General features: G+C 31.7%; 1 protein-coding gene across 1 annotated transcript; it reads right to left on the bottom strand.

Moving 5' to 3' along the window:
* Window positions 1-230: 230 nt before the first annotated feature.
* Window positions 231-1,860, bottom strand: LOC115720795 (nicotianamine synthase-like). The gene has a single exon (XM_030649974.2). It carries the CDS (start codon window positions 1,758-1,760, stop codon window positions 723-725), a length of 1,038 nt encoding a protein of 345 aa, XP_030505834.2. The 5' UTR covers window positions 1,761-1,860; the 3' UTR covers window positions 231-722.
* Window positions 1,861-22,291: the final 20,431 nt, after the last annotated feature.

Here is a 22,291-nt window from a genome sequence, read left to right as displayed (position 1 = left end):
TTTATTTAAATAATCTCACCTAATAACTAATAATGTTTTTTCTTTAATTTTTTATTGTATTACTTTCAAATAACATAGAAAAAAACAACTAGCATAAAATTTAGTATACGTGCCTCGCACGTAGGTTTTGCTAGTATATAACTAAGTATGTATCATTACGTAAATTAATTAACACTGACGAGAGAGAGGGAAATAGAGATATAGTCTTGCATTCACTATATTTTGAATTGATAATAGACGCCACAATCAAACTTGAAAGAGTATATTTCACTTTATTAATCTTTAGAATATTACACAAAATCAAACATGAAAGAACTAGTACAAAAAAGAAAGAAAATATTAATTAAAGAAAGCATGACAAACGATGCCCATGAAATGAGCAAATTATTATAAAAGAAATACATGTACAGACGCATATACATATATAGACACAAGATATACTAAAGCCATTTTCTTACATGTCACCATATTTTGATATATACAAAATAGGACAACACATAATTATTAGTTATATATTGTACGACGTATACCAAGTAAATATGTATGTTTGATATGCATGATCCCAACACATATGTATTATATAAGAGAGGAACACAGTAATTTTATGTAAAATAATAACAGAAAAAACAAACGATAATTGATGATATGAAACCTTACGCTGATTGAGAAACATTAATTGATCATCATCATCATCATGATGAGTACGTAGTAGAAGTAATTCATCACGAACGTTTGTCCTCAAACATGTTGCCATGAATATTGAGAGGATTGAAAGCTTCAATCTCATGAGAGCAGTTATTGGGATGTACTATCATCATGCGACAATTACAATTGAATGGGGCAATCAATGAGGAGGAGGAGGAGTTGACACTTGGCATTTGCAACACCTTTGGATTATGAGAATAGTGCTTTCGTGCTATAACAACAGAGTTAATAATTTCATCAGTGGGATGAAACACAGAAAGAACCTCAAAGCCTTGTAGATCACAATCTGTATCAATAACTGGGTACAAGAAAACTCTAGCCCCATGAGCACTCCTAAGCATAAGAAGTGAGCCTGGAGCCATATACTTGCCCAAATGCTCAATCACTTTCACTTTGTCCTTCTTGTCCAAACCAACAAGAGCAGCCAAGAAAACGACATCGTATTGGCTCAGCTCACTAGTAACATCCATGACATCAGTGCTTTTGAACACCATCCGTGTGGACAGATCATCATCGTTAACCATTAAGGCACTCGCCTTGGAATTGGCTGAAACATCGATGTCGTAGTTATGGAATGTGGTTTTTGTGAGGTGATTTGAGGCCAGTACAATGGACGTGAGAGGCAGGGGACCAGAACCCACGAAAGCAATTTTTTTAGGTTGTTTGTTGTTTAAATGTTGGCTTAGAATTTGGTACTCGAGATGACCAAGCTTTAGGTAATTGTTATAGTAAGGGAAGACTTTGAGATTGTTTAGTGGGTTTTTGTATGAGGCTAAGATGGTTGAGAAATGAGACTCCAAGAGTCCCTCTGCCTCACCACAAAGCCTAATAAGGTTAGACCTTATGTTTTGAACCCTCTTGGGGAGGTGGTCAATGTCAAATTTTGGGCAAGGTGGTATACATGTGTGGACTAATTCAGTGAAGAGAGTGTCGACATCTTTTGAAGGCTTTAGACTCTCGAGGTTTGAGATTTGTGAGTACAAATCACATATTTTAGTTACTAAATTATTAATAATAACATCTTCTTCATCATGATTCTTCTGCTGGAGAGACATGTCGACACTAGGAGATTATTTGGGAAAAATAAAATAAAAAGAAAATTAGATAATGGAGATCAAAGAGAGGAGGAGAGAGATAGAGAGTTGGTATTATTTGTGGTGCTGCTGGTGCATCTATGCCCTTTCTTAGGGTTGATATTTATATATGGACACTGTGGGTGCCTTTCCTCGCCCTAAGTGCTTGGCCACATCAATCTCCTAATATTGTAATACAACTACTATTGTTAGTTAGATATATGTATATATATTATATCCATATTCATATTTATGGGCTCATAATTATATATATACCTTTCAATTAATATTAAAAAGAAAATACATTTACATATTATTGTAATGCAACTACTATTACATTTATATATACATATATAGATTCTCGTGTTCATGATGTTAGTGCTAATAATATATATACATCTATATAATATTCATGTGGTCATGATGTTAATAAAACTTAGTGTATTTTTTTTTTTAATTAGTGACTGATTCTAATTAAGACTAACTTTTAGTACTAGCTTGTATACTTGAAAAACATATAGTACAAGCTAGCCAAGGTGTAGTACTTGAAATGTCGACATACTTAGACTACTCATCATTGATCAATCATTATAAATAATTTGTTTATTTTTATAATAATCGTGTACATTTAATCCAATAATTATATGACACGCATCAACAATAAAAAGTGTTTAGTGTGTTGTCTATTAGATAAGTGGGATGAACGGTTTGGGGTTGCTTTTAGAAAAGTTAAAAGTACATTTTGAAAAATTTATTACTTAAAAAGTATTTGGTAAAATAAAAAAAAAAAAATTGTACCGTTTTTTAAAACTTAGGCTAAAATTATAGTTTTTAGTTAAAGTGGGCCCACACAAACTTTTAGATTTTTGTTTTTACGAGAAGCTAAAATGTGGGTTAAATGAATTTTTTAGTTAACTTAATTACACTCATTCAAATTAAAAAATTATCATTTTACTGAGTCTTTTGTTTTTTCATTCGTAAAATCAACCCAGAGATATCGTAGTTAATCGACTACGGCTCCTCATCGTCAATCACAAGAGTCTTCTCCGTCCCCGATCACCCACGCCGCCGTTCCCCAACTCCGTCATAAACAGCTCCTGCACAATCAAGATTTATCTCTTAACTCTTCCTTTGAATGCCATGGAAATATATTTTAATTTTCTTATTTTTTTTCTTGTCAAATCAATTTTTCTTTTCTTTTCAATTCCCTTAGTCTCCGTGTAAGAGTCAAAAGGGTTCTGATTAATGAGTCACACCTTGATCTGTTTTCTTGAATCAATTCCTCAAAAATAATTTGAAATTTTTTCTAAGCTGCTCGAGCTTTTCTATGGCCTCTGGCAAAGATAGTGACGATTCATCTGAATCTCCATCTTCGTGAGCACCAATTCTTTATATTCTCTCTCTAAATTACCCTAATAGAGAAATTGGGGGAAAGGAAATCGAAAAGAAAATTAGTAAAAAAAAATTGATTTTTTTTCTCTCCTCTTTTAGGGTAATTTTCCTACTCTTTCATCCTCCTACCGAAAGAGCACATTACACCACCTCCTACTGAAGAGCACATTACACCACCTCCTAGCGAAGGAGAACATTGCGCCACCTCCTACTGAAGGAGCACATTATGCCACCTCCTGTCGAGGGAGCACGATGCGTCACCTCCTACTGAAGCAGCACATGTACCACTTACCAAGGAAGCACATTCTGTGTAATAAGCTCCTCTTTATATCAACTGCGAAGGCGCAAGAGCTCCCTCACTACCAAGTCACCTTAAGGACCATATTGGCACAAACCATCAAGAGACTCAACTGGCTGCCCACATGTGCCCATGACCATTCTAGTTTGCCTAGTGCGAAAGGCATGTGCTCTTTAAGTTATTCCAAAAATTTAGTCAAAAAATAATAATTGAAGAGATATCTATTTTTTGAATGAGTTTTTATTCTTATTTTACATCTTAAACTTAACTTGACTACAGATGGGATAAAGTATATCTTGAGTTAAGCTACTTTAAAACCTAGAGTGTAAACCTATATAAATGAGACATAATTTGTAAAGGGACTCTAACTTTCATTCTCACAAACTCTAGAGAACTTTTAGAGAACATAATTCTAGAGAACTTTCCTCATGCATTGAGATCAATAACAACTCAAGTGGACTAGCCTACTACCGACAAAAGGGGGTGAACAACTATAAAATCATTGTTCATCTTTTTTAAATTCTCTTTCAGTAAACCAGTTTACTTTAATTAATGATTACTTGTGTTCATCTTTCTTGTTTACGATCTCCTTAGATCAGTTGACAAAAAATCACATCAACAACTTAGATTCAAGAAATATAATGCTAATGGATGAGACTCATGATTATATTGTGGCCTTATTATGTGCATGCATGATACATGTTATTTAGATGAAATAATAATATATATAAATGTAACACCCTAACTAGCATAGGCGTATTACGTGATTTTTAAACATGTTGTGCAGCTCGTTGCTAATCAACGAGGTTTATGGAAAACGTGATTAATTAAAATTTTTGCTTTTTAATTAAACTTGTAAAATATTTATACAAAATACTCGGGATCCCGATTACAAAACCATTTACAAAAGTTTAATGTCTATACAAAATATAAGTCGCCTAGTGACTAATTACAAAAAAAATAGCCTCACTGTCCCGATGATCGTACGCTCCAGGCCTAACCGCCCCGACATGTACAATCTTCACCGGCTCGCTCACGGTCCATCAGCTCTAGCCTTGCCCTTACCTACACATAAACATAGCACTGTGAGTCGACAGACTCAGTAAGAAAAGCATAATAATACTCATACATAAATCCCGGTCATGATCAGACGCCCATACCCCTGACCATAACCCTAACTGCCGTGTCCAACACGATACTGAGTCCCCCTAACTGCCGTGTCCAACACGGTACTGAGTTCTGAACGTTCATAGGGACGGTACTATTGACAAGTAACAGCCTAATCGGTCGAACCGGTCATACTCCGGCTGCTGGTCATACTCCAGCCTATACCGACGTGTTACAGTATCAGCCTAATCGGTCGAACCGGTCATACTCCAGCCTGTACCGACGTGATACGTCAAATAGTACGGAACCACCAACCTAAGTATCAGCCTAATCGATCGAACCGGTCATACTCCAGCTGCTGGTCATACTCCAGCCTGTACCGACGTGATACAGTGTCAGCCTAATCAGTCGAACCGGTCATACTCCGGCTGCTGGTCATACTCCAGCCTGTACCGACGTGACACAGTTGGATGGTTCGAAGCCAACATACATATCTAATGTAATCTAACAGGCTTCCTACATGCACGCTAAACATGTAATCTACATATGCATACTGTTATACTAATCTTACCTGGATTCCGAATTCATGTGTGCCGGTCAACCTGACTGGAACTATCTGCGCGGCGGATTACAGGCTCCTAAACCATAAAAATCACAACACTATAAATGATACGCTAAATCACTTCCCGGGGACTTAAACTAGGGACTAAAAGTTACCCTATCGATAAAAAGCATGGCAATACCCCAAATAACATAAAATCGAGGAAAACTAGGGTTTCTGAAATTTCCCCAACCGGTAGACCGGTTGCCCAACCGGAATTTCGGTTCTGGGAATTTTCGAAACCCATCCAGAATTCCGGATGCACAACCGGAATTCCAGTTCCTCGCAGGCAGATTTCAAAATTTCATAACTCATTCAAATCCAATCCAAATCACACAAGATCTTCCAGACCTGTTCTATATGACCCAAATAACCATTCTAAAGCAACAAACTCACCCAGATTGCACAGAAACAAAAAGTGCCATTAAAGCCCAAGCTTTGAGTTCCAAAACTCAAACTTGGTTAAAATCAACTAACATGCATCCAAATCAGATCAAACCTACTTAAACATGCATATAAAAGCCTCTGAAAACACAAGAAATCGACCTCAACAAACACAGCAACAAAACTCACAAATTCACTTTGAAAACTCAAGCTTTTGCATAAAAAATTCATAACTTTAAACAACCTAACTAACAAGCACCACAAGTAGCCTAATTAACCTCAATTAAACATGTTTAAATCCCAGAAATTAACAACAAAATCACAGCAGCAACAACATCAATTTATCATGCATGCAACCTCATCTTTTTCAACATTTTCCATAATTTACAAAAGGAAAGGTTTAGTAACCTTACCAAAGCTTGATGAACACAAGATTGAAGGAGAAAGAGCTTGAAAATTAAGAAATCACAGCCCTAGAAACACCCTACCAGCCGAGAGAGGGAGAGAGGAAAAGAGAGCTTTGAAAATTTTCTATTTTTCTCTAAGTTTGAAAATTTGAATAAATGAAATAAAATGCCACTTAACTCATTTAACTTCAGCCAAATAATAACCAATTAAACATATATTTTTCAATTATTAAGCCACAAAAAGACAAACTAACAATAGGGCAAAATGACCATTTTGCCCCTTCACACTAAAATCACATAAATAACACTAAAGGGGTATTTTTGGGAAATTCTAAATTCCCGGCCATTCCCGACATTCCCAATGTCTAATAAACCGTCCCACACTACTAACATACTAAGTTGTGATTTTACTTAGCCAAACACCGAGTTCCATGTTACCGGGCACCGAAAATACAAAATTATGAATACTACTAAATGACATAAAATGCATCTCAGAATTCAATAATAATAGTATAATAATTATTTAAATAGCTATAAATAATTTCAAAATTAAACGTGATTAACTGCTAATTTCCAAATTAAACTAAGCGGTCTTTACAATAAATATATGTATATATAATGCATATAAAGAATACAATGAGTTGATCACATAGGTACTGCTTAGAAATAAATTGAAAAAATAAATTTTGATAAATAATAATGAATTAGATATTATGAAAAAGACACTATTAACATTGAACAATTATATTTTTAAATTGTTATATTTTACTAAAAATTCCTACTCATACAAAAAGTAACTAACAAGTTGCCTATTTTTATTATTTTTTTATTAAAAAATTATTTATTGTATTTAGTATTTATATTCAAATAGAAACATATTATTAATCATTAGATTAAGATCTTGAATCAAAAATAAATCATTAATTGTGATTCAATTACTATAGAAGGACCTATATATTAAAATTTAGTTTTGGTCATTTAATTATTTTAGGCGAGATTTTGCATTAGTGGTGCGCTTAAGACAAGAGTGAGAAAAAAAAATCTTCTTTATCATGCAATCCTACTTATATTGTTCAATCATAAATACTAATTTTCTTTGAATACATACAATTTAATAATTAGATATAAAATATGAGAAGCCCGAACATTATTTCAAAATTTAGTGTATGCATAGGGAAGGCTCTTAAAGATTGTTTCTGGATGAATGTTGGTTTTTGAAAAATCGTATTTTTGCAAATGTCAGATGTATATAAAAAAATATAAAAACTGTAAGCGTTTGCAGCAGCAGAAAGTAATTTTGCTACAGCAAAACAGAACAGGCAGAATATAAAATATTTGCAGAAAAATAAATAACTTGACACAAGAGATTTATACGTGGTATCAGTGTTCTCACGAACACTCCTAGTCCACGAGGTCACGCCCAGAGAATGAAATCAATTAATAAAGTATCAAAAATTACAAAGACAATTGACTTAAACAAGTTTAGACTCCCTCTAAAGTATTGTCCCAATCCTTTGTAATCCACTTTATGAATCTGACTTCTTGAAACACCTTCAAGCCCGAACTCCCTTCGTCTTTGAAGTGTGAGTGCTTACTTCCTCCCGAAGTAAGACTTTATCAAGTCTTCTCCCGAAGACCAAATGCTTACTTCCTCCCAAAGTAAGGCTTTACCAAGTCTTCTCCCGAAGACCAATCTCTTGTTCAGTCAAGTAGTTCTTCACAACCTCTAGGACAGAGTAAGAACAGAAATAGAACAACTAGAACCTAGATGAACAACTAGGCTCTCACAAAACAAAGAAACACTCTTCTCTCAGAAAGATAAATGCAAAAAATGATTAATGGAAGAGTTAATCCGAATGGTTGCTCTCTAGGCTCTATTTATAGAACATAGAAACCAAAGAGGCAACCACAAGTTCGAATCTACAGCTGTACAGAAACTTTCCTAAGAAAACACGATCTGCTACATCAGAATCGGATGCTGACGCAGCAGATCTGACCTGAAACGGGAAACTTGCTAAAATCTGGTCCGATCTTCTATCAATGCTTGATTCCTGCCAAAAACAGATTAGATATTCTGATTGTATCAAGATACAATCGAAATCAATAAGAAAAAGGCAATAATCAAAGTTTCCCTAAAAAAGACAACTTTCCAAAAGAGAATTCCTTCTCTTTTGAGAAGATTTTAACAAAGGAAAGTTCAGCTGAAAGTGAAACTTTCCAAACAAGGAAAAGAGCAACTACAATCCGAATTTATAAGGCAAGAAATCGAATATGAATGCATAGAAATCTTACCATAAATGGAAAAATTATTTTGTCAACTAACTTGCCAAAAAAAGACTTTACAATTTTGAAGGACCAAAATTCACTTGGTGTAATAAATGTCGTGGTTCTACTTTTGTCCAAGAACGTCTTGATAGGCTTGTGTACAATTCCTCTTGGCTTGCTTTATTTCTCAATACTCATGTCTCACACTTGTCTCTTATAGAATCATCGACCTATAATATTCTCCACTTTTTTCTGCTCCTCAGGGTGATAATGTGTTGGGTTTTGTGCCCTAAATAAAACCCATTTCAATATAATCAGATTTACTAATGAATAAAGATCAGAAATCATTTTATGTTGCATGGTTCACATGATTTCTTTCATGATTGTATTTAGTGTATAAATTCTATTAAGTCCAGAACATATGTATTTCTTTATGATTATAGTGTTGTCAACACAGTGGAATATAATCATGATTATATGTTTAAAAATTTAATTCCCTGATTTGTCAATTCACTGGATTTAGACTGGCATGATAATCAGCGATAGGTATACTCACACCTTGGATAAGTGTTATGTCCTTTCTAGGGTATTGGCAAAGTTTACCAGTATCAGATGTATGGAGTATACATTGGAAGGGACTGATATTGAACTTGGATTTGATAAGATAAATTTACCGTAATATCTATTCAATTCAATATCACCTAGTTGATCCTAGATCAAATATCTTAATCCTGACATGATTAGGTTCGATCTCAAGAGTGTTATTCATGTTCTTTGATTTGTTAGTTAAGCCTAGTTTTTGGTCAGAGTGATACGTACATTTTAGGAACATGATAGTACAAATGAGTGGGAGCACTAAACATAGATATGGAATCTATAGCTTCTATAGGTATTTAGAAGTGAAACGATGATTTCCTTCGAGCTTGGCTGAATAGAGATAAATGATTGAGATCTCATTTTTGTGATTGAGATAAATGATTGATATTTATTTCACTAAAATATCATTTATAGATGGCCAAGTATTCTAAGGATAAAATACATTGAAAGGGTGTAACGGTAATTTTATCCTATGCAATGTAGATCATCTATAAAGGATCATTGATTATTGAGATTATAACAATGGATAATTAATAGCGTATCTATATCGTGGAACATATAGAGTGTTCTATGTAACTGAGAGTGCAATTTGAAGTTCTATGGTGGATACAATGAGGAACTAATAAGTTAGTGAATGTACTTGGTAAATTCTAGATCTGCTTATTGGAAGCTCGGTTATATAGGCCCATGGTCCCCATACTAGTTGAGACAAACTGCTTGTAAGACTCAGTTAATTGATTTTAAATCAATTATAATTCTAAATTTAGACTATGTCTAGTTTATGAATTTTCACTAAGCAAGGACTTAAATGTGAAGAAAATAGATTCTAGGGTATTTTATTAATTAAGAGACTTTGTTAAGTCTAATTAATAAATATGTTAAATGAAAATTTTATTTGATAATTAATTTTAATTATTAAATAAATAGTTTTGGCATTTAAGTGGTTAGAATTGGAAAAATAGTATTTTTGAGAAAATAAGATAAATAGTTGGAAAAATGGCAAAAATTGCAAAGTGGGAGTCCACATCCTATTGTCGACCACAATTGCTCTATTTGTACCATTTATTTTATTTTACTTTTTTTTTAATGCCAAATAATTCAAACCTAAACCTAGGTAGTTCCCTATAAATAGATAGTGATGGCCACAAATTGAAGGATGATGAACACACTTGCCTTCAATAAAAAATTTGAGCCTTCTTTCCTATGCTATTGGTGTTGGGAATTATTTTACCAGGATCTTAGATCTACTCACAAGTATGTTGTTTAAACACCCTAAATATGAACTTTCTAAAACGATAAAATAAACACATATAAAGTTAAGAAAACCTTACATTGATGCAGCGAAATAAATGTCTCCTTCCACTCAGATCTCTAACCCTTGATTCCTTTCTGTAGCAGAGTATAATCAAGATCTGAGCCCAAATGTCCTTCTTCTTCAAGTTTGATCCTTCACACTCTTCCAATCTATGATTGAGTTACTACTTGCTGTGTGTGGGCACTTACTCTTTCACTAGGGTCACGAAAAAGATGAAGGAAAAGAGAGAGAGGTATTTCGGCCAAGGATAGAAAGTGGGAAGGCTCAGTTTTCTGAAGAGAGAAATTTCTGTCAGAAAGCTAATCTGAAAACTTGTATTTTGACTGAGCCACCACTTTCTATTTATAGGCAACTACTAGGTCTAGGTTTAGAATTATTTGGCATTAAAATAATGAAAATAATAATTTGAAAAATCAACATTAAGTGGCCGGCCATATGGTGTTATTGGGCCTCACTTAATTTTGCAATTTTATCAAATTTTATCTCTATTTTCTCAAAAATGCCAATTTTCCAATTCTAACCTTTTAAATGCCAAAACTAATTATTTAATAACTAAAATAGATTATTAAATAATATTGTCATTTAATTTAATTATTAATTAGACATATAAAATCCATTAATAAATAAATAAACCTAGAAAACTCTTTTCCTTACAATTTCACCCCTGCTTAGTGAAAATTCATAAAATTAGACATAGTCTAACTTTAGAATTATAATTGATCAATCACGAATCAATTAATGAGTCTTACAAGCAGAATGTTCTCAACTAGAATGGGGACCATGGATCTATATGCTGAGCTTCCAATAAGTGAACCAAATTTACCAAGTAAATTCCTACTTATTAATTCTTCGTTGAATCCACTCTTAGAACTTAGAATTGCACTCTCAGACTTATATAGAGCATATTGTATGTTTCACGATACCAATATACTATCTCATTTAACCATTGTTATAATCTTATTGTGATTTAAAGATCCTCTATATAGATGATTTACATCGAGATGGGATTTCTTTACCGTTCTCACCCCTCAATGTATTTTGCCCCCTTAAAACACTTAGCTACTGTAAATGGTGTTTAGTGATCTAATAATTAGTACCGTTAAACAAGAGCTCATCCATTTACTTCTATTTGCTAAGCTCGAAGGGAATCATCACTTAACTTCTATACACCGGTAGAAGCTATAGATTCCATATTTATGTTCAGCACTCCCACTCAATCATACTATCATGTTCCCAAAATATACGTATCACCCTGACCCAAAAGTAGGCTTAACTAATAAATCAAAGAACATGAATAGCACTCCTGAGTTGAGCCCAAGCATATCAGGATTTAGATTCTTTTAATCTTAAGATCAACTACTGATATTGACTTGGAAAGATATGTATAACGGTAAGTTTGTAATATCTTAACTTAGTTGCAATATCGGTCCAGTCCAATGTATACTCCATACATTCGAAACTAGTATACTTTACTAATGTCCTGGAAAGAACATAACACTTACTCCAAGTGTAAGTACACATCATCGATGATTATCACATTAGTGTAAATCCAATAACACTGATGAAACAGGGACCAAAACTTTTGATTCATATGATCACAATCACATTCCACTGTGTTGACGATACTGTAATTGTGAATAAACATATGATCTGGATTTAACTGATTTTGTGTGTATGAATGTAATAAACATATTAAACCATTAGCATGTAAAATTCATGCAAACATCAATCACTTCAAATTTCTTATATTGATAACTAATCAGATTGTAAAGAGTTTTATTTAGGGCATAAAACCCAACAAACTCCCACTTGCACTAATATAAAACAAACTGTGCAAATAGGTCAATCTGATGTCTTGATCTTCAGATCAAGTGTAGTATATTTGAATCCACCCAAACTTCTGGAAACTAGTTCATAAAAACTCTTACGAAACATCCTTTACTATATGCTTTACTCATCAAGGGATACTGAAATCTTTACTGTTTTAAAAGTACATCTGAATAAACAGAAGACATATCTCTCATATTTTAAAATATGTAATTGAGATAATACAGTGTAGACTTTTCTTCAGTGATATAACTTTCTGGTATTTTCGAATAGACCAAGTTACAATTCTTCTCTGGTAGAGCTTGAATTATTATACAATTATTCCTCCACCCCCAAAGTAAGCACCATCTCATATAAATCGAAATTAGATGGTGAGATACAAAGACAACTGATACACAGTTCCTTAATATCTGACATATAGATCACTTACATAAATCTTTCTTGAATATCTTCTAATGTTCCCTATTTGATTACATCTCAGATAGCTCCCACTCAATAACATATGTCTGGTTAAATAATACTTTTAACCTCTGATTGTTTAGAGAGTTACCTAGTTGAGACTTTTGTGTTAGTCTGAAACTTTAAGTTTAGACTAAGTCATCAACATAGCAGACTAGTATTTTGAAGTGAAAAATACATGCCAGAGATTAAAGTAATCAAAATTAAGATACCATCAAATTTTATGAGGATTAAGAATTCTAGGTTCAAGTCATTCGAATGGACTGAACTAGAGTTCTTTATCTTATTCTCATAATTCTGATAAGCTATACCTATCCATGTGAATGGTTAGATTTGCTTTTCAGTGGCGTTCTTAAGTATCTATCACAAGTATCAACCTAATGAAGATGGGTATAGAACTTTAAAATTCTCCCACTCAATTAAGGTAGTGTGAAACTTTAACAAAGAACTTTCAAAGGTATCAAACTTTTACTTACAACAGTAAAATCGAAATGGAACATACAATCAAGATCAAGAATTTATATTGACAATAGCTGACTCATTATATTACTTCCATGTTTAAAGAAGATATGTGTTACATAGGGAATTGTGGAATGGACTCCACCCCTAATAATATACATATAGGGTACTTGTGGATAACCTCCACCCCTAAGTATATAGAGATTATGATCCACCCCTAAAGGTTGTAAAGATCATGATTCTCTTAGTGTGATAGAGTTTATGTGGAGTTGAATACTATCCAGAGTTCATTAGATATAAAAGATCGTTGAACTGCATAGTTTTCTTAACTTTTCTCCACCCCTATCAGATCATAAGATCCTTTTATTAAACAAATTCTTAATAATTGTATGAGAATTAACAATTATTGATAAACATAGAAATAATTTCTAGTGTTTATATAATATAACTCTATGAAGAGTTGTAAATATTATAGAATTTGCATCAATAATAAAAACACTTACACATACAAACATACAAATATAATGTGGTAATAATTGATGAAGATAAAATAAATGAAGCTCAATCTCATAATTTGCAATGGTGATTTCGAAAATAAAACTTTATTAAAAAAAATGTATTGCAACAATATGAGAGAAAACAGGGATTAATATCCCTGACTAAAATTTGAAATACAAATTGTCTTTAAACTAAAACAATTAATTCAAAAAATTGAAGAGCTTCATCTTCATCTGGACGATTTCATCCTTGGTCCAGCTTTCTGATCCAACTCATTTGAGTTCAAGTAGCTTGGCCAATCAGAAGAAGAAAACAAATAAACAAAGTTAGTCCAGAATCATCAATCCAATTGGATAACAATTCACTAAACTCTTAAAGTTTATAAATGGAAATACCTTGTTTCTTTGCAAGAAGTTTAGGACACTGGGGTTTCCAATGACCTTTTTCATTGCAGTGGAAACACTTTCCTTTAAGTGTAGCATCACCAGAAGGAGCAGCCTTTTTCATGGCTTTTGTTCGTTTCTTGGTGCTCTTCCACTTCTTCTTCGATTTGGGCTTTGAAGCAGAGGCAACATTTGCTTCAGGTTTGATCGTCCCATTACCATTCCCAGGATTGTGAGGTTTACTCCCTTTCTTCTTGGGTCCTCCAATCAAATTTTCATAAGTTTGAAGGTCATTGACTAATTCATGAAAGTCAATTTCCTTCTTATTCATGACATAATTTGATGTGTATGGTAGAAATGCTGGAGTCAGGCTATTCAAGATAAGACTAACTTGAGTAGCACTGTCCATTTCAGCACCATGATCCTGGGCTTCTTGGAAATAACTTGACATTAGGAGAACATGATCACGCACGTTTTGATGAGGTTCCATCCGTGCGTTAATGTACTTCTTAGTCGCGTCAAAGCGTGACAGAAGTGATGCCTTACCGAATAGCTCATTCAACTTCGTCATAACTTCAGCAGCCTTCTCGGTTTTAGAAAACCGAGTTTTGAGGGTGTCAACCATGCTAGAAAGCATAAAGTATAGAGCTTTGTCATTTGCCTTCTGCCAACGCTCATACTTTTCTTTCACAGCTTTGGAAGCATTATCCCTAGGCACTTCAGGTGACGGCTCAGTTAAAACAAACAAGGCACTTTCTCCTATGAGAGCAATATTAATGTTCTCATTCCATTTATTAAAGTTAGATCCATTCAGCTTGTTTTCAGTCAACAGTGATAACATGGGATTCATTTTGACAAAACAGGATACTATAAAATAATAGAAATCAACAAATAGAAATTAAATAATGGTTTAACACACAAAATCAATTCAGAAATTATAAGCACATAGCAAGTAGGAATGATATGAGAAAATACTTAAAAAATTCAATCCTAAATAATTTCCAAGGTTTTCAACAAACTGATATCAGTGTCCCGTTTAGGCGAGAGTCAAAGCTACCATCCATTGAATAGAGTTGTCAGCTCATCTAAAATGTTAAACATTCTAGCAACCTTTTATTCGATCAAGATCAGAATCCAGCGTTGTCCCGTTTAGGCGAGAGTCAAGGCTATTCTATCTCATGAGCTTCTACCATTGTTTCGCAATTTGCAAGTCAAATATGGTCGCCACCATTAGGGTGATCTATACCATATAAAACACTTACAAACCACTTATCATGCGAGATTAAACGGTGCGAAATTGCTAATAAACGTTTCTCCATTAGGGAGGATTACTCACTAAAACAAACGCGGTGTAAAACCCACAATGGAGATCGAATATCTTAATAATAATAAAGCTCATTATTTAAAATGTATTTTCTTTATTATTCTAATAAATAAATCGCATTAAATTCTAAATCAAGAATTAAAATTCAAAAATAAGAATTTAATATAATATTTATAAAATTATACTTAGATGGTGATTGAAATAAAATTAATTATTTCCATCTTAGTAATAATCTTAAATATAAATATTAAGGAAATTAATTTAAGTTGAATTAAATAAAATAATTAGCAACTTAAAAATTTCCTTTGAGAATATATTTATTGGGTTCGAAAATTTAAAATATATAAAAATACAATTTTCGAAAATAATAAAAATAGAAAAGAAATACTTCAAGCAAAAATATCACCTATCTAGATATTCTTTTGACTAGTTAATACAATTTCTAATAATATATATATATTTTAAATTCATTTATTTTAAATTAATCAATTAAATGAAAAAATTATTGATTGAAGTTGGCCTAAGAATTAATTAAAAGAAATAATTAATTTACAACTCAATCTATTTTTCAAAAAAAAGAAAAAAAAATCGAAAATATTGCATAATTAAAATGCAAATTTCGAAATTGATTAATAAAATAAAGAAAAAAAATATATATATTGAAAATTATCTAAATTTAAGTTGAAAAATTAAATTTCAACCTAAAAATAATTTTCTATTTAATTAAGTGTCATGAAAAAATCAATAAATATTTAAGTATCATGATGAAAATCAACTTAGATATTTAGATTTTTCAAGTTAATTAAATGTATTAAATTCAAGAAATAATAATTAAGTGTAGGGAAGGCTTAATTATTAATTTCTATTTAATACTAGGAAAAAATATACTTAATAAAATTGTACCAAAATTAATTATTTAAATAATTAATTTCACAAAGTATAATTTTCCTATTTAAATATTAGAAATAATAAGTAGTCTAGAAATTACTATCTAGAAAATATCTTATTTGACTAAGTATCTTTTCAAAAATTTGAAAAATATCTAATTTAAGTTAGATAGAAAAAATCTAAAACTTAAATAATTTCAAATTTAGATTTAATTAAATATCAAAAATTAAGTTGTAACCACTTAATTTGAAGATATCTTTTAAAAGTTAATATTTGAAAAGATATTAACCAAAAAATATCTAAAATATTCCATTTCAAGTTAATATTTGAAAAGATATTAACTTAAAAAATATATTAAGAATCTTTAATAACTAATGCCTAAGATTCCTCAACTTGATTTAAAATTTAAATAAAATATTCGAATTTAAGTTAGATAAGAAAAATCAGTTGTTACAACTAATTTATAACTTAAATAGGAATATTTAATTAAATAAGCTCTAGAAAGAATCTTAGTTAGTTAAAATTCTATATTTAATTAAATACAAGAAAAATACAAATAGTTTGTCTAGAAATAATATCTAAACTAAAAGTGTTTTTCTTAAAATTAACTTTAAAATATTAAAATGAAAATAAATTTTCATATATTTTAAAAGTTAATTATATTGCTAATTCAATTTTATTAGGTCAAACTAATATAATTAACCTAGTACAGTTATTCAAATCAGGCAAATGGGCCTTCACAATTGGGGTAGTTCATGTGAGGGGGTGCTAGGTTCAGTATGTCGTACCCACTTCTATGGCTCCCAACTCTCACACAAGGCCCAAAAGAGAGGAATTTAACCTTAAAATGAATAACTGTTATTAATTGAATAGGTCCAATAACTAAATGGACCTAAATAAAATCTATCATGGTGTGACATTTTATTTAGCAACAACCTATATGCATCTATATAGTAAAATAAACACATAGGCTCACACAGGCACACTTTGGATGGATCCTATCATGTTGCTAGGTCATACACAGATGAAAGAAGATTGTAAAATTTACCTGTTACAAATTATTAACTTGACCAAGGGAGCCATCAGATCATTAGATCTGGCAAAAAGTAACCATGGCTATTTGCAATCAAGTAATAATAGGTTTTTAAAAACTTACATACAAGCTAAAACCACATACTCCTGCAACAAGGTTACTTGGATAGTTGGAAGTAGGATTTATTTAATTTTAAATAAATAATTTCGAAAAATAAATAATTAAAAAAATATTTTAATTTTCGAAAAAAAAATAAAATAAAAAAAATATTTTAATTTCGGAAATAAAAAAAAAATTAAATTTCGAAATTTAAAAAAAAAATATTTAAAATTAAACCTACTTTTGTAAAATTAGGTTTCAACCAACCTAAATATCATTTCAAAATTTGCTAACTACTTTTAAAAAATTAAATGTTATTTTAAAAATAAAAATTAAATAAAAATTAGAAAAGATAAATAAAATATCTTTTCAGATTTTAAATTTAATTTAAATAAATAAAATAACAAAATTTAAAAGTTAGCAAAATATCTTACATCTATTTAAAATTACATGATTATAAATATCTTATTTAAATAAGGTCAAAATATCTAAAAAGATTTAATTTAAAAAAAATCTTAAAAGATAAGATATAATTAAAAATATCTTAAAAGATAAGATATTTTAAAATATCTTAAAAGATTTTATAAATATCTTATAAAATCTGACCTTAAATTTAAAAAAAAATAAGATATAATCAAATTTAAAAATAAGATAGATATTTAAGCAAGAAGATAAATACTAATTCTATTCGAATTCAAATTACACTAATATCTTGAATTAAATAAAAAAAATATTAAACTAATTCAAAATGATAATTAGAATTGAATTAGGAATAGTAATAGTATATATACAAAACCATACAAAAATTGGAAGTTAATTACATGAAAAAGCATGAAAAATCGAAGAAAAAAGAAAAAATTCGAAACTGTACGGGCAGTTCTGCGATCGCAGGAAAATATCAGCACAGCCCCGATTTTGTCAAATCTTCAAAAAATCATAACTAATTCAAAAAACCAAATTAAGTTCTGTAAAAGGCTAACTTGCTTAATTTTTTTCATACTATCCAATAAAAATAATTCCAGAAACGAAATCACAATTATTTTTCACGAAAATTTCACAAACATCAATCAATCATCAAATAACACTCAATACAACATGATACCATCCAAAGAACATACAAACAATCGTTTTAAAGTCCAAATTACATGTAAGTAAATCAATTACCATGGCTCTGATACCAGTTGTTGGGAATTATTTTACCAGGATCTTAGATCTACTCACAAGTATGTTGTTTAAACACCCTAAATATGAACTTTCTAAAACGATAAAATAAACACATATAAAGTTAAGAAAACCTTACATTGATGCAGCGGAATAAATGTCTCCTTCCACTCAGATCTCTAACCCTTGATTCCTTTCTGTAGCAGAGTATAATCAAGATCTGAGCCCGAATGTCCTTCTTCTTCAAGTTTGATCCTTCACACTCTTCCAATCTATGATTGAGTTACTGCTTGCTGTGTGTGGGCACTTACTCTTTCACTAGGGTCACGAAAAAGATGAAGGGAAAAGAGAGAGAGGTATTTCGGCCAAGGATAGAAAGTGGGAAGGCTCAGTTTTCTGAAGAGAGAAATTTCTGTCAGAAAGCTAATCTGAAAACTTGTATTTTGACTGAGCCATCACTTTCTATTTATAGGCAACTACTAGGTCTAGGTTTAGAATTATTTGGCATTAAAATAATGAAAATAATAATTTGAAAAATCAACATTAAGTGGCCGGCCATATGGTGTTATTGGGCCTCACTTAATTTTGCAATTTTATCAAATTTTATCTCTATTTTCTCAAAAATGCCAATTTAACAATTCTAACCTTTTAAATGCCAAAACTAATTATTTAATAACTAAAATAGATTATTAAATAATATTTTCATTTAATTTAATTATTAATTAGACATATAAAATCCATTAATAAATAAATAAACCTAGAAAACTCTTTTCCTTACAATTTCACCCCTGCTTAGTGAAAATTCATAAAATTAGACATAGTCTAACTTTAGAATTATAATTGATCAATCACGAATCAATTAATGAGTCTTACAAGCAGAATGTTCTCAACTAGAATGGGGACCATGGATCTATATGCTGAGCTTCCAATAAGTGAACCAAATTTACCAAGTAAATTCCTACTTATTAATTCTTCGTTGAATCCACTCTTAGAACTTAGAATTGCACTCTCAGACTTATATAGAGCATATTGTATGTTTCACGATACCAATATACTATCTCATTTAACCATTGTTATAATCTTATTGTGATTTAAAGATCCTCTATATAGATGATTTACATCGAGATGGGATTTCTTTACCGTTCTCACCCCTCAATGTATTTTGCCCCTTAAAACACTTAGCTACCTGTAAATGGTGTTTAGTGATCTAATAATTAGTCTGTTAAACAAGAGCTCATCCATTTACTTCTATTTGCTAAGCTCGAAGGGAATCATCACTTAACTTCTATACACCAGTAGAAGCTATAGATTCCATATTTATGTTCAGCACTCCCACTCAATCATACTATCATGTTCCCAAAATATACGTATCACCCTGACCCAAAAGTAGGCTTAACTAATAAATCAAAGAACATGAATAGCACTCCTGAGTTGAGCCCAAGCATATCAGGATTTAGATTCTTTTAATCTTAAGATCAACTACTGATATTGACTTGGAAAGATATGTATAACGGTAAGTTTGTAATATCTTAACTTAGTTGCAATATCGGTCCAGTCCAATGTATACTCCATACATTCGAAACTAGTATACTTTACTAATGTCCTGGAAAGAACATAACACTTACTCCAAGTGTAAGTACACATCATCGATGATTATCACATTAGTGTAAATCCAATAAACACTGATGAAACAGGGACCAAAACTTTTGATTCATATGATCACATCACATTCCACTGTGTTGACGATACTGTAATTGTGAATAAACATATGATCCGGATTTAGCGATTTTGTGTGTATGAATGTAATAAACATATTAAACATATTAAACCATTAGCATGTAAAATTCATGCAAACATCAATCACTTCAAATTTCTTATATTGATAACTAATCAGATTGTAAAGAGTTTTATTTAGGGCATAAAACCCAACAATTCGAACCTCTCTTCTCTCTTCCTCTCTTCATATTTTCATACCTTGAGTGATAGAGTGAGTGCCCACACACATCAATTTTGTCCTCAATCATAGTGTGTAAGACTGTGTAGAATCCAAACACAAGCAAGGAGTTTCAGGCTCAGATCTTGGTGATACTTTGCTACAGAAAGGATACAAGGGTTAAAGATCTTAGTGGAAGGAGTCATTTAATTCTGCTGCACCCACTGTAAGGTTTCTCAAACTTTATATGTGTTTATTTACATTGTTTTAGAAATTCATGTTAGGATGTTAAAAACATACATGGTAGTAAATCTAGATCCTGGTAAAATAATTCCAACATAATGTCCATGTCTTGCGTTCTCGTTTACACTATGAAAATACTTGCACAGATGAGGAAGATTGTGTGAAAATTATTGGCTAAAATTAGACGTTCAAAGATTTAGATTCCATTCGCAATGTCCAACTCAATATTCTTGAAGTGGGAGGTAAACTGAATGGTTAGAATAAAAAAAATCTATAAGAGACAGCAAATTACTATAAATAAAAAGCTCAAGGATTTTTCTATTTTGGATGCTAATCTTGACAATGTTAGCTGTGAGGAGCTTCAAAAAATTGAGAAAGAGCCTAATGTTCTTCAGGAAAAAGAAGAGAAATATTAGACTTCTCGGGCTAAAAATAATTAGCTCAAATTGAGAGACAAGAAGTCAGATATTTCCACAAGTGTGCTTCAGGTAGATGGGCCAAAAATATAATCAGAATAGGAATGGCTTTGAGGTCTCGAGTCAAGGTGAAATTAGAGCAGTCTTTGAAGATTTTTTTGCTGCTTTTTTTACTTCAGATTTCCCCTCAGAGGATGCTTTTGCCAAAGTCAATTATTTGATTCCTAGGAAGATCTCAGAGGATTTTAATGCTCGTCTAATTCAGATTTTTTGTGCCAAGGATATTAGAAAAGCCTTCTTTGAAATGGACCCATCTAAAAGCCAGAGAGAGGATGGGTTCACGGCTGGTTTTAATCAAAAAAATTGAAATACGGTGGGGCATGACATTATATTGGCATCATTGACTTTTCAAAATGGGGTTTCTAGCTTAAAAGGTATCAATAAAACTGTTATCTATTTGATTCAAAAAATTGATGATCCCATTAGTGTTGTTGATTTTCGTCTAATTAGTCATTGTATTGTCTTTGACAAGATTATTAATAAGATAATCAAAAAACTGTATGTGTGACGTCCTGATTCATATCATATCTCATGAGCAAACTGCATTTTTTCCTGGGCATCTTATCACTGATAATGTATCTATCAAGTTTGAATGCATCAATGCGTTAAAGAAAAAGAAGAGAGGTGATCATTTTTGTGCTCTTAAGTTGGACATGTCGAAAGCTTATGGTCGGGTTGAGTGGTGTTTCTTGGAGAAATTTATGGGAAAACTCGATTTTCATAGTGTGTGGATGAAAAAAATTTATTGATTGTATCTCTTCTGTGGAGTGCTCCATGCTGCTTAATGGTGAGGTCCATGGCACTATTATACCTCAACGGGGTCTTAGACAAGGTGAGCTTATGTCTCATTTGTTGGAATTAATTTTACCAGGATCTTAGATCTACTCACAAGTATGTTGATTTAACAACCTAAATATGAACTTCTAAAATGATAAATAAAAACACATAAAAGTTAAGAAACCTTACAGTGATTGCAGCAGAATAATGTGTCTCCTTCCACTCAGATCTCTAACCCTTGATTCCTGTCTGTAGCAGAGTATAATCAAGATCAGAGCCCAAAAGTCCTTCAGATGGATGTGATCCTTCATAGTCTTCCAATCTATGATTGACGTACTGTTTGCTATGTGTGGGCACTTCTCTCTCACAAGGATTTCGAAATTTCTCTCTCTTTTCTCTCTTGATTTCGTGTGATACTGATGCATACCAAGAGAAGAGAGGGGGCGGCAATATATAGGGAAAAGGGAGAGCTCAACTTTCCAAATAAACAGTTTTCTCTTTTACTGCGTAATTGATTAACTGCCTTATTTAGTGTGATCCACCACTTTCTCATTATTGCTAGGTTTAGGTTAGCAATTACTTGGCAA

Source organism: Cannabis sativa, chromosome 2, assembly GCF_029168945.1.
Source record: "Cannabis sativa cultivar Pink pepper isolate KNU-18-1 chromosome 2, ASM2916894v1, whole genome shotgun sequence".
Lineage (NCBI taxonomy): Eukaryota > Viridiplantae > Streptophyta > Magnoliopsida > Rosales > Cannabaceae > Cannabis > Cannabis sativa.
Note: the sequence above shows the minus strand (reverse complement) of the source record. Positions and strands in the feature narration are given on the sequence as shown.

What these genes read in the sequence shown, in the direction of transcription:
- LOC115720795 (XM_030649974.2), bottom strand. Translation starts at nt 1,760, where the DNA reads ATGTCTCTCCAGCAGAAGAATCATGATGAAGAAGATGTTATTATTAAT.